Genomic DNA, 14,028 nt, shown 5'->3' with positions numbered 1-14,028 from the left:
ACTCTATTTGCTCCGTCTGTTTGCTTATTTCAGATACCCTTCAGAAAAATAATAAAACACCTTGTTCCTCTCTGCAGTGGCTGGCAGTGAGTTCAGGTCCCCCAAGTGGAGTCCATCTACCTCGCTGGGACAACATGGTACGTCCACTGCTGTGTGAGTCATGTTTACGCCAAAAATACCACAACCTTCACGTTTTCGGTGAGCGCAGTCTCTATCTACAGGACAGAAATGGACTGGATTGGATACGGTGAAGGTGAGTTGGGTCTGCTTGGCTCGGTTCGGTCCACCTCCTTCAGATGTCGCTACAGTCTACAGCAGATGGTTATTTGGAAAGAGTTTGGGGGCCTCTGGTTGAGGCCGCTCCCTTCTGTGTGGAACAGTGGAACCGGAGAGGATGTCTGGGTTGCTGGAGGCTAGAGTCAAATTGGGGAACAAGTGATTTAGACCACAGTGTTCCGCTGCCGGTAAGGTGGAGGCGGCAAGACGGTGCCGGATTTCAGGGAAAACTCAGACATGTACTCAGGGTTTTCAGCCACCGCCGGCCGTATGTGTCCGTTCTGCTTATAGAAGAGCTTGGCGTTGGTGGAGCCGCCCTGGGCGCCATCAGGGACAACCTGGTTGGACGGTTTAGGAGGCAAGCTGTGCTGCCAGTACTCGGGATTGTCAAAGGTCACCTTGAGCTTTTTTCCGCTGACTTTACCCGACGTTTGTCCATGCTTGAGCATGCTGGCCGGGTGCGTGGTGGCGTGGATCTGGTACGCTGGCAGGCTGCCGTGTCCGATGGTGGCCGAAGTGGACAAAGCACCTGATTGGCACACCTGGGCTTGGGCAGTAGTTCCTGTTTGGCTCTGGCTGGCGGAGCCGCCACCTGGATTGCCAGGCTGTCCTGCGGGTTTGATGGTGTGATGGGCGTGGAGGATGTGTGTCGGTGGGCCGTGATGGCAAGGCATGCCAGATGGAGAGGGCTGGGCCGTGGGGAGGGGGTAGTGGGGCAGGGTGGTTTGGATTGTAAGCGGGAGGTGGGAGCCTGAAGACGCAATAGAAGAGGGGGGCTGGGTGGGCAGGGGAAGACCGTTTCTCCTCAGGGCTTCCAGGCCGAGCTCGGCAGGGCTGTGAAAGGTGTTGAGGTAAAGAGGCTCATTGATGTACTCGTCCTCTCCTTTGGGCTGGCTGTTGGGTGTGCTGTGGTAGCCCGGGTTATCCAAAGCATGGATCTCACCGTTCTTACGCCGCGAGACAAACGGGTTTTCCTCGATTGGATTCAGATATTCTGTAGCAAGGGTCGGAAAAAAAAGGGAGGGTAGGAAAGTGGAGAACAAGAGAAAAGGAGTTCATGAGAGACAGGAAACAAATCAAGAGAAAGGAAAACAAAAGCAGTGAAAATTGAAAGAATAAGAGAAGGAGATCACTCGCTAATGAGGGCAGAAAATGGTGGTGATAATGGCGAAAATGGCAGCCACTCAGGTCCAGATGGGCAACATGCCAGCAGTTCTTTGGCACTGGAAACTCCATCTGCCGGAGGTGAAAATGCCAGCAAATGACCCCTCTTCACTGCTTCCAAACGCTATAATAGTGGGGTGCGAAACCTATTGATTTTGCCCACTCTTCCGCTCCTTGACATTGCATCAGATGCATTTTGCTGCAGGCTTTGTTATATTTCGAGCTGCTCAAAAATCAAAGACGGCAGTGCAAGAGCGGGGCTGATGGACTGAATTATGATCAAAGGTAAAACATGACTCTGTAGTAGCTGACATACACCGTTGACGGAAACCAGGGAGGAATTTTAATCAATGGAGTGGAATGAAATGAACGGGCAAAATGACAGGCAGAATATACTACAAAAGATCGTATTTACTCTGCGAATGAGCAAAGAGATGACAGAGCAGGGAGAAGGTGCACTAGGCTGGAATTTATAGTACATACAAGATGCACTTGTTTTACATTTAAATTGTTTTTCTGTCTTCGTGGAACAGCACAAAAGATTGTAGCACTTTATTTCTACAGCCAGTGTTACTTGAAATTAATATAATGGGGTAAGTTTATTAAATTGTTTTTTATTATCTACACCATGCTGTGGATTAAATACAATTCCTAAAATGCCATGATGGATCATCACAACAAAATTCCCTGCAGGGCTGCAAAATTTCTATCTACATTTATTTCTAGTTTCCTTAAAACAATTGTAGCTGTTAAAATTGCTCTGGAATATTAATCTGACGTGTGTTTTACTTACCCTGGCCTTATATCAAACAACTTTTCAAGCGATTTCAGCGATCTTGGAATAAAATCACAAGAGTTTTACCCCAGTTGGTGCACTCGGGCCTAAGTGATCTCGATCATTTGGTGTAAGATGGTCATAGAACTCAGTCTGAGCTTTCTATACATTTTATCTTTATGGATTACATTGATGCTGAATTTACAAGAAAACTGTCAACATATGACTCCTTTTACTTCGTGTTTGTAGTTGTAGAGTTATGTGTTATTGCAGACACGTAAGGAGCTGTTAAAATGTCAAATTTCTTAAAGGGAGTTTGGTGTAATATTTTCCACCAGGAGCAGAATGGGAAATAAACCTAGTTGTGGTCTTGCAAATACCCTGAAAGATACACAGCCTTTACAAAAACCTTGTAGTATGTGAGTATCTTCAAAGTATTCTTGTGTATGGTGGGCGGTATAGTACCTGAGGAGCTCTTGTCCTTCATCGGTGTCATGTATCCGTCCTCATCGGTGTCCCCTCTTGGCGCCCTCTCCCCAAGGAAGATGGTAGGGTCAGCGCTGTACCTCTGGCCCCCGCTGTCCTCTCCCCCACCCTGGCTCAGGGTCTTCTTATGCAGGCTCCCGTTACAGCGCTGGTCCTCCAGGGCTGGACCAGGTCCGCCTGTGGCTTCCTGGTTCACGCAGGCTTGGGCACCTGCCACAGAGGCCTCTGCGGGGTTTGGACCACCGTCTCGATAGCCAAACTGGTTCTGAGGCAAAGAGAGAAGAAAAATGCTTTTTGATTTCACTAAGCAAACAGAGGTGGATTAAAAGACACTGGGGCCACAGGACACCAATTTGCAAAAGGCCCCACCACCACTCCTACATAGGAGCAAGATACACAGATTTTTTGGTTGTTTCGCCTCTTTTGTGGTTGTTTTGTGTGTCTTTGTTGTTGTTATGCATCTGTTTGTGTCTTCTTGTTGTAGTTTTGTTTCTCTTTTCAGTTCCTTTGCAAATGTTTGTGGACTTTTTTATGTCTTTCTGTGGTCATGTTGAGTCTCTCTCCTGTCGGTACATGTTAAGGGACTGTAGTTTATTTATCAGATTAGGGGGTTGGGTGGAGTGTGAATTTGCTTTTTTTTATAATATCATGACCAAGGTTCCTACAGCCCAAGGCAAGTGGGATTTAAGACTTTTTAATGGCACTTGCAATAAAAATGTAATAACAATTTCACAAAAAGACAATTTTGAAGAAACAAAACAAACATAAACCCACATTAATATCAGGTTAGGGACAATTTTGCACAAATATTTACTGTAACACAAAACTTCACTTTTTTTGGGTGATGGCGTATTATTTTGTTTCATTTGAAGGTTCCAAATATCATGAGATTTTACGATGCAATGTAAGAGAAATAAAATCATCCTTCCCATGTCTTAGCATTTTTAAGACTTTTGAAAGATTAAATTAAGACATTTTAATACCAATTACAACCTTAATTATAGATTAATGAATTCAGTGTTTATTTTGATTTAATTTAAAGACTTTGTGAGGATCTTCAGGAACTCTGATGATCGTCACCGAAGCTAAAAATATTTCTCCTTTAACCTCCCTAAGTAACTGGGGGAAAATTCAGGCCATGATCAATGGTGCGATTTTGGATATTTTTACATAAAATATGCATATAAAACCCCCTTGTAGGTTTTGTGATTCTGAGGGAATTTTATATAAATAAAAATTTCAACCTTGTAAAATTCAACATTCCTCCCTTAAGCCAAATCAAACATTAAAACATTTTCTTTCTAATCTGGATGCCATTTTGCAGGTGAAAGGCTAGGGGGGGCTCCCTGATATTTTGGGCCCCTCCATGTAAGAAAAGTGTAGTTTGATTTTTGGTGCTCTACTTGAGACAATTGATGCATGCTTTGTCGGACACTGTGCAGCTATTTGCTGAAAGAAGACATAGAACAGCATTGTTTAACAACTAAAGATGTCTCGAGTTCAACTGAACCACAACAAACACATTGTGTTAAAGCCAAAAATCATAAAGTTTGAGTCAGTTTAAGCCAGCTGTACGCCACCTGCGGCTAAGGAAGTGGGACTTTTAACCCGTGCAGCTGCCTGCTGAGGGTAAAATTCTCCAACAAAGTTCTGACGGTGTAGTCATCCGCCTTAAGGGACTGTGAAGGGCAGCCAGACAGAGCTACAATACACACACCTGAACCTCAAAAAAAGAACAAAAAACCCCACAAGAAAAAACAAAACATGACATATGAAGCAAAGGGCTTCTCGTGGTGCTGTGTTGGCTTGCCGCGGGCTATTTAACCCAGGCCTACTCCTCGGCACTCTTGCCAACTGCAAGCGCTACAGCAGCAATTACAGGAAGCAGAGCTACAAAACACAATAGAGGGAGAGAAAAAAAAAGGATACATCCTGAGGTTAGATCTGTCCACCTACTCCCACTTTCTTCCCTCCATCGCAATCAACGTCCCCCTCCTCAAAACTTCTCTGTTCATCCCTTCTTCAAAGCCAGCCATTATCTGCTCCTCTTTTCAAGTGTGAGTGTGAGAGCAAATCAGCCCAGATTAGATAACCTTCTGTATCGGACTGCGGCGTCTGCAGCGGCGCAACCTGAATAACTAACCTCCTGTGGCAAAGTCAACCAGCCGACAGATTTCAACAATACTTTCCCTGTGTGGGCATGTAGGGGCTTCTCACTGCATAATCAAAGCAGTTTCAATTCATGATAGGGGTCATGACCTTGAACATGTGGATGGATTAGCGTGAGTGTTTTTTTGTGTGTGTTCCTCAGGGAGCAAAGAGCCGCGAGGAAATGTGTAGGTCATGAGGGTAAAGGTGCATAAGATTCAGAGCTGTGAGCTAGCAGGTGGTGCATGCTGCAGAGCAAACAGCCACTCGTTGTCTATTAGTAAACGACTCTGGCATTTTAAGGGAGTGTCTGTTATTTGCTTATGGAGCTCTGAGTAATGAAACCTGGGGCCTGGGGAGCCGGCGGATAAAGAGCCCAAGTTTAAGCCACACACACTGGGATAGAAATGATGGAGGTGAGCCATTAGCAGAGGAAAATCATCGGTGTATTGGAAGTTCTTAACCACCTTGAGCACTTATAGAGGACAGGGAGCCGGGCAGTTTTTGACCGCAGAGAAATATTGTGCTTTCGAGGTAAAACAGTAGATTTGAAAGGGTTTTATAATGACATTTGGTGCATTATTATATTAAAATATTTAATTATGAATGATGGTTTATGCTTAAACACCTTAAAATGTCATTTTTTAGCCATCTCAAGACTACATCAAAATTAGTGATTCAGCTGAAGTCACCACCAAGACGGTTGTATGCAACAACAACAGCAAAGATTTATACAATCAGCACAGTTTCAAGATTAGTGTCACAAATTCCATATCAGACCAAATTTCTCCTTCTATTCCTGAGTTATGATGCTGAGTAGTGACCGAAAATACTAGATATTTGTATGAAATGTTGTCAGAATTTGCTTATGAATTCATAGTAACCTTAACCTTTGACCACCAAATTCTAATCTGAAAATCCTTGACTCAAAGTGGACGTTCGAGCTAAAAAGGAAATTCCCTCAACATGTTTTTGAGATATCAAAAGAATGGAACATATGTATGTACGTCTGGACAAACCGAAAACTGCCTATGACCTCCAAGAAAAAGTTACTTCAGCACTGAGTCCACTTGGACATTTGCATCAAATGTGAAGAAATTCCCTCAAGGTGTTCTTCAGATATAGCAGTAACAACAGTGAAATTGTTGCAAGTTAACAGTGACCTTTGACATTTGACCGTTTATTCATTAATTCATCCTTGACTCAAAGTGGGACACTTGTGTCAGATTTGAAGAAATCAAGTTGTTCTTGAGAAATGAGAATTGAGTTGAGTTAATGAGAATGTGACTGACCAGGTCACAGTGACCTTAACATTTCTTCTTTGACCAGCAAAAACAAACACTTCATCCTTAAGTCCAGGTAAATGTTTGTGCCAAATCTGGAGAAATTCCCTCAACATGTTTTTGAGAAATCAAAAGAATGGAACATATGTATGTACGTCTGGACAAATCGAAAACACAACACCTCCAGTCACAGCTATAGCAGACGCGGAGGAATAAAAATATTTAGATCTATAAGCATACGTATTTATGTACTGATGCAGTATCCTTACTCTGTTTGAGTCGACGCGAGGCCTGGTCGTGTATGACGGAGGAGGCATGTTGAAACCTCGAGGCACCAGATACTCATCAGCATCCATCAAGTCATCCAGGTCCTCCTCATCCAGAAGGCTCTGGAAGAACTTGCTGTCATTGGGGCTGGGGAGTTTCATGCGGTCGTCTCCCTAAACCAGTGACAAAATTAAAACATTACTTAATGTGATAGGTTTAATTTAATGGATGCTGCTGTTGCTAGAAGTTATATTAAACAATAAAGATTATGTTTTTATTCTACTACATTTAAAAGTCCTATTATTGAGTGCTCTGACAGTAAGCCTGTAGAGGTAAACACACCTGGATGACGAGGTATCGCTGGGGGTCCCGGGCCATTCTGCAGAACTCAGCAGCAAGCTCCTTGAACTTCGGCCTGCTGTCTGCGTCAATCATCCAGCCTGAGGAAAAGAAAGAGAAAGACAGAACAAGGGAGGCCATTAAAGATCTGTATACGAGCATCTGAATCTGTGTGTCTGTGTGTGTGTTAAGAAGAAATGCACTGCATGTCACTGCCATTCTTATGGATAGAATAATAACCAACATATCAAATAAAACAAAAAGAAAAAAATAAATAACTTACATATTATGGTAAACAAAACGGGGTTGGTTAAAGAAATAATCTCAAGGATTTCCATTTAATCTGCACAGTTGTACTATGACACTTCAGAAACAGGTGCCAACAGACTGACATCACCCTGGCAACAGTAGGTGCTGTACTTGTTGCACCTTCTGCTCAACTTGATGACCCAACTCCCAGTATTTGCAAAACAGCAGTGGACAGAAAAGTATATGAATTCAGTTTTTCTTTTGCAGATTTTCTGAAAATCCTGGTAAAATTTGTGCTACATTTAGATGGAAACGCAACTATTGTTTGACTCTCTGGGAAGTGAGATCCCAAAACAATCACCGCTTATGCCATAGGTGCTGCCAAATTAAATCAAGTGGAGATTTTTTAGATTGCAACTTTGAGAGACAATTATATATTTGCAGATCAACATGTTTTCAGCTCAGGGTGTCTAAAAAGATTATGTTTTGGGTTAAAATGAAAGTTCCAGTTTTGATTGAGCCATCCACCTCCCCTCTCTCCAGCTATTTGAAGACTTTCTTTCTCTTTATACCACGTGAGTTGCTCTCAGCATCAAATTTTAGTTGACAGCCATCCATATCATACGTCTAGGGGGTCTATTTGATGCCCTGGGATTTTGAAAAGAAAAAAACAAAACAAAACAAAACCTGTATACTAAATGTATCTTTAAAATAAGAAAAATGTAGACTCTGATGAATGTCTACAGAGGTTTTGTTGAAATACAAAAAGAAAAATGCGAAAGAACAATCATGATGTTCACTTTAACAAAGTTCCATGTACTCTAAGTGGAAGTGCCTTGCTCAAGGGCAAATCAGAGGTAGTTATTAAGGTGGAGGAAAGTGTTTTCCATTTTGCTCTCCCTCCCTGAGGCTGCAGTAAACACAGCAAACCCCTGCAGGTGAAGTGAAAGGCCAGGTGGCGTCTCAGCTCAGATTAGACAGAAAAGCAAACAGAGTTGCTGATTTCAGTGTCTGCATTACATATTCTACTACAGCGACGGCTAAAGTGGGGTCTGGGCGCCTCTGGCAATCCTAGAGGGAGGTTCCACGGATCACCAGCAGAATGTAATTGCTTCATTTCACTTTAGTTCAAATTTAGTGGTTACCACAGTGACAAAAATACTCCTCACTGCATTTATGCAGCTGTTTCCAAACCTCAGTCTGTGGTCTAATGTATGCTTCCTCTCCATAAAAGCTCCCGTCGATCTGAAGCTTGCTCTCCTTAGATAAACCCTGACCTTCTATGTTGTCATTTCGCCTGCCACTCTTTGCTCAGTTCATCTAATTTCCGCTTCTAGCGCCCCACGCAGGCACATTACCTAAATGAGGTGCAATTACTCCGGCAATCAAACACTATTTCATCTTTATTGGGGTGGTGCTGAGGCAGCGGGGCACGCACTGTGACAGCACACCACATCACACACAACGGCTCTCAGTCAACATGTAATTAGAATTGATGCGGCCAATTGCTGAGCTTCCCTCTGGCTCTCGATGGGGGCGGCGTGACCCCCCTGCTAGTTTGACTCGATGCTTGACCTGTTTAGGCTATTTCTGATCTCCGCTGTGAAGTCACATGACGTTACTCAACTTTTATGTGCTTGTTTTCTTTGTGGGTCTTTTTAAGGGTGCTGTTACATTGCATAGCCAGTAAAAAAATATGGTGGATTCATATATTGTTATTTTGGTCGCGTAGAGAGTTTCGTCTTATTTATAATATCTGAGGTACAGGTTGATATTCCCAATGACCTCTTTGAAGGATGCGCCTGTCGTGAAATTCTGCGCTGATACTGTTTAAAATCACATTTTGAAACCAAAACTGCATTTCACAAGATAACATCTGAGCACATCATGAGAACATTATTAAGTTTAACCAAAGAAAGCTTGAAAACAAGATAAAGTAACTCACTGCAACCTCTGTGAGCAGTTAGTTGTTACTAACAGCGAATATAAACTAGTTCTCCACCTGCTGATTTCATCCCTGTCACAAATTAATCGTCCATTGGTAGATGCAGCCTTCCTTCTGCGCGGTGATATGGTTGGTGGGAGTAATTTGCTAGAAAGAAAATAGTTCCTGCTCACAACAAGGTCTGTGGTAGAAGCATCCCTGATGTTAAAATGTAGCTTGGTGATCTTTTTAGTAATCTAGAGCTGAAGAGGATAAGATATATTAGAAATGAGCAATTGAAATTATTTGATGCCATCTGGCAGCCATTTATTCAAAATTTGGAGAAAACAACATTGTACTGCCATTTGATGATTTTTGCTAGAAACAGAATGTAGGATACTTTGATTGAATTTTGGATATCTAGGTTGGCTGGATTGTGTTTTTTTGTTGTTGTTGCTTTTTTGTTTGTCGCCTCCTATTCTTTTATTATTCTTTCTTTTTCATTTTTATTTTAAACACCCTGGAGAAGAGTGGTGTCTCATTTTGTAAATGTTCTAATTACTTTCAGAATGTATTTGTATATTCATCATTAATTTCTGTTTGTGCATATTTGCTGACAATTTGTGCAAATTGACCACTCTCAATAAAATGCTTTAAATATAACAAGGTTTGTGGATTATTTTGAGTAACTAGTCATTATTCCTAAAGGGGACATCATTGTTGAGTCTTACAAATATTTTTTTTTTTTTTTCGCGCTTTGAGCACCACAAGCCGAGGGCCATCTAATTTGATTATATTGGAGAGAAGGTAAACATCTCTACTGCCAATATCTCCAACATTCAGCAACTCACACCAAAGAAATATAGACTGATAAACAGCACCACAGGTGAGAGGACAAATATGGATTTTTGATTTTAGGATGAACCATCTCTTTAAGAAGACTTAACTGTCAGCTAAAGGAAAATGGAATCTGCCCTAGATTACTAATAAAACAGGACTATGCTGAAGCCCTCGAGCACTTTTGCTGCTTGTAAAGTAAACGGAATCCCTTTGACCTCAGCATTTATAACATTATTGTTCAGACATTTTACACAGCACATAAAATTTATTCTCCTCCTCCGGGGAAAAAGACAGAAACCGGTTGGCATTGTTATTAGGCTAAATGGCTGCGGGGCTTTCATGGTTGCGTCTGTGCTGTCAAAAGCCATTGGCAGTCGTTTTTCATTTGGAAAAAGAACAATTAGATATTATGACATTTTGGTCGGATTAACATTTTTTGTCGTGGGAATACGTTTTGATATCAAGCTCCAAGCTGGATCACATCACTTTCTTTCACCACAGTTGGCATTTTAGGCACTCGCTGCTGTTGTCCTCACTCAAAGCGAATCAGTAGCACACCGCAGGAATAAGTTTCAATTTATAGAGCTACAAGCAGCCAATAATAAAGAGTATATATTCATAGTGCGGATACAATATTTGTGCCATAAAAAAAAGATGATTAAAAAAGAACTGCGATGGCAGGAGAAAGAAGTCAGTTGGGAGAAGTTGATGTGAGGTAATTTTTATGAGATTTTCCACTAGCAGAAGACAGGAAGTGACAGAAAAGTCCCTCCATAGTTGGGTTCAGGCAGGGTGGAGCGATGACCAGACTGGTGCGAGAGGAAGAATAGCCAAACAGCCGATAGCTGGCAGATCTCATAGCATGGATTGGCACGCATGTCTGGAGCGTTTCCTGGAAATATGGGAGGGTGGATCCCTCCGCAGCCATGGACACCAGAACCAGAGTTCTGAATTCAGCCAGGGGAACTAGTGCAAGATGGGAGAATTTGGGAGGATGAAGAGAAGGCGGGGTTTTTGGATGAGCCGCATGAGCTGGAGGGAGAGTTCGTCGGCTGGGAGGGAGGTGTGGTCGTCCAGATGGAGGATGACATGAACAAGGATGTGGGCAGAGTCCCCGGTGAGGATGCAGACCATAAACCAGCATCTCATCATCTCTGTCTCTGGATTTTTTTTTTCATCTCTCCTCTTTACATATCAACTTCTCTACCAGCCTTGAGTCGCAGCCCCTGAGCTCAGATAACACCTTACCGGATGAATATTAAAAATATGAACCCTTTTATTAAACTACAACTCATCTGTGACACCTCAAGCTGAATTGGAGCGGCGTATAAACATGATTTCAAAATAAGATTATGTGATCCGCAACACTCACTGCTGCTCTGAAACACTGTGTTTAATGCTGCCACCTGTAGCCAAGGCAGTTATCTTTACAAATGTGTGATATGCAGCAAGAGACGAGCTTTTTCTATTTCACTGGTGATTAATTTTTATGTACAAATTATTCAATAGGGCATACCATGGATGTACAATTTGACTATAAGTACACTTAAAAGATTTGTTTTCTGTTGATACTTAGGTCTTATTCCCCCTTTGAAGCCTGGGCAAATTGGCTTGATTTCTTTCAAAGACATGAGGAGAAGACAATGAGCAGCTTCAAAAGAAATTACCCAAAATTAGTAAAAACTACAAGTAGATTACCTGGGAATTTGCAATAAAATAAAATATAATAAAATATAAAAAAGTTTAAAAAAAAATAAATTTGAAAGAAAAGACAACATGGAAAGACAAATGAAGCCTCTTCTTTCATATAATTTTGACACCAGGAATCAAATGGAAAGACCATTTTTATGGTACAACCACTCTTTGTTGGAATAATGCAGGCAAATGACACATTTTTGGCCCGTATACTGACCGATTAAGACGAGCCAGAAACAGTTTTATCTGACACATTTCAGGAAATTCTGGGTATACCCTAAAATACTTAGGAATTTCTACTCAAGCAACCATTGAAAGCCTCCTGACAGGGAACAGCATCGCCCGGTATGGAAACAGCACCAGAGAGGACTGCGTGGCCCTATAAAGAGTGGTTTGTTCAGCAAAACTTACAATTGGTGGTGCACTATCCTGCCTACAGGATGTTTACACCAGATGTTGCAAAAGTAAGCCCAGGAGAATAATTTAAGATCCCAGACATTTTTTCCGCCTGCTGAAGTCGGGAAGAAGGTACCGGTTATACCAGGCCCTCAGGCTACAAGGATCCTGAATATAGACCCTACCTAAGACTGCCCAGTTTTAGATTCACTATCACAGTCTTTTAAATGCACAAACCGAAAGGATGGATGGCATTAAATTTCACTGGAGTTGTATTGTATGTGATTTTTATGTGACAAATAAATTGATTAAATGACTGAAGTATCGGCATGCTAACAATAACTAACATTAAAGATTGCCACAGCATATCACTGAAACAAAACATAAAAACACAAAACATAAAACATAAAACATAAAACAAACATAAAAATACAAGTTGTTGACTTGATCTGACAGAGGAAGGGACAGGCTATGAATTTAGACATTATGAGCTTCAGATTTTGACTGGGAACACATTTTAGTAAATATACTTTTAATTGAATGCCCCTGTTTTAAATAAATGAGGAGGAATTTTATTAATATTGTACATAGATTTTTTTTGTATGTTAAGCATTTATCAGGTATTTAACTCACTGGATTAGCTAAAAGTAAACACTCACATCTAGTGAGTTCTATAAATCCTTTCTATGTTTTGGGAAATACACTGATTAGCGTTTTTGCTGAGTTAGATGGGGAGATTGATACCATATATCAACCACAGTTTGCATACACATTCTGTTTGTGAGTGTATGTACACGTTTGTGTGTTTTCTTACATTTGACCATGACCATGTAGACATCTATGGTACAAATTGGCGGCTGTGGCAGACGCTCCCCTTTCTCCAGAATATCTGGGATTTCTCGCGTGGGGATGCCGTCGTATGGTTTCCCTCCAAATGTCATCAGCTCCCAGATGGTCACTCCTGAAGGACACGGTGTGAAGGGAGAGCAAGGCATGGAAGAAGAGAGACAAGGAGACATGGGGCAGTGAGAGAAAGAGCCACAGAACATCAGAGAACAAGATAAGCAGACAGATAAAGGGGCAAAAATGCAAATAGAGGAAACAGGATTTCAGGTCATTGACTTATTTTCCTCCCACAGGTGTGAGCTCAATAAACAGTGACGTCAACACATATAGATGAGCGATTAAGCACCCACCGTAACTCCATACGTCACTCTGATGGGTGAACTTCCTGTAGTGGATGCATTCCAGAGCCATCCATTTAATGGGCATCTGAGGAAAGACACATAAAAATGCTAATTTTATGACAAAACAACCAAAAGAAAAGATAGAAAATATGAATTAAAAGCTTCACATCCCTCCTATCTATTTATACCTAAACTGTAGACTATTTTGCTCAACAGCTGCCCCATCTTTTAATCTAGCGTTTGTGAGATATCGGGAAATCGACAGTGCTTTCAACCATATTTTGCTTTGCTCAATATTACTCAAGTACCGTGATTGATTAGCCTTAGTCCAACCCAGGGATCATCAATAGTGAGCGTGCTTTTTAAGATACTAAATGAGATTGTATTGGCCAATTGTCTCACATTACCTCAATAGCCTATAGGCCAACAGCGAGAAATAGTAATAAAAACTGGGCCCTTCTGACATTCCTGACAAGGACAACGGCGCACATCGCCATATCCTAACTGCCTTATGATTTCCATATTGACTGTAGGGGGGAATTGTCAGCCGTAGAGCCCACTGAACAAGGCAATTATCTGGCCTTTTGCATGTGAACGCACATATGCACACACATGTACATGCACAGGTCATTTGAAACACAGCCCCCTGCCTGACACACACGCGCGTGCTCCTTAGGGAAATGAACAGCTAGAGGGGGAAATGAAATGCTTCAGGTTGGAAATGCGTCGCCTCCACTTTCATCTCTGTTGATTTATCTCTCACGGCGCATCTATTTTTATGGCACACATGTATATCTGCTGACAATGGCTCTCATTTATCGCGGCTTCGGCGAATACCAACATGGAGTCAATCACTCAGATGGTTGCATCACCTGGTCTGATTTATGAAAATACTTTTTTTGTATCTGCCCACAGCTCAGACTCAAGATGTGGTGGCACCTTCGGGCCTCCAGCTGAATAGATGCAGTGATGAACAATTTAATAAAGTGAGTTGATCAG

General features: G+C 41.8%; 1 protein-coding gene across 1 annotated transcript in view; it reads right to left on the bottom strand.

Annotated features, from left to right (window-relative positions):
* Positions 1 to 251: 251 nt before the first annotated feature.
* LOC121963010 (receptor tyrosine-protein kinase erbB-4-like) overlaps positions 252 to 14,028 on the bottom strand; it is a 306,066-nt gene continuing 292,289 nt past the window's right edge. The window contains exons 22-27 of the mRNA XM_042513368.1: positions 13,039 to 13,114; positions 12,657 to 12,803; positions 6,742 to 6,839; positions 6,402 to 6,572; positions 2,681 to 2,966; positions 252 to 1,270 (exon numbers count right to left, since the gene is read on the bottom strand). Coding sequence (XP_042369302.1) covers positions 441 to 1,270; positions 2,681 to 2,966; positions 6,402 to 6,572; positions 6,742 to 6,839; positions 12,657 to 12,803; positions 13,039 to 13,114 — 1,608 coding nt within the window. The 3' untranslated portion in view covers positions 252 to 440. The remainder of the gene's footprint in view (positions 1,271 to 2,680; positions 2,967 to 6,401; positions 6,573 to 6,741; positions 6,840 to 12,656; positions 12,804 to 13,038; positions 13,115 to 14,028) is intronic.

This window comes from Plectropomus leopardus, chromosome 24, assembly GCF_008729295.1.
Source record: "Plectropomus leopardus isolate mb chromosome 24, YSFRI_Pleo_2.0, whole genome shotgun sequence".
In the NCBI taxonomy this organism is placed as follows: Eukaryota; Metazoa; Chordata; class Actinopteri; order Perciformes; family Serranidae; genus Plectropomus; species Plectropomus leopardus.
Note: the sequence above shows the minus strand (reverse complement) of the source record. Positions and strands in the feature narration are given on the sequence as shown.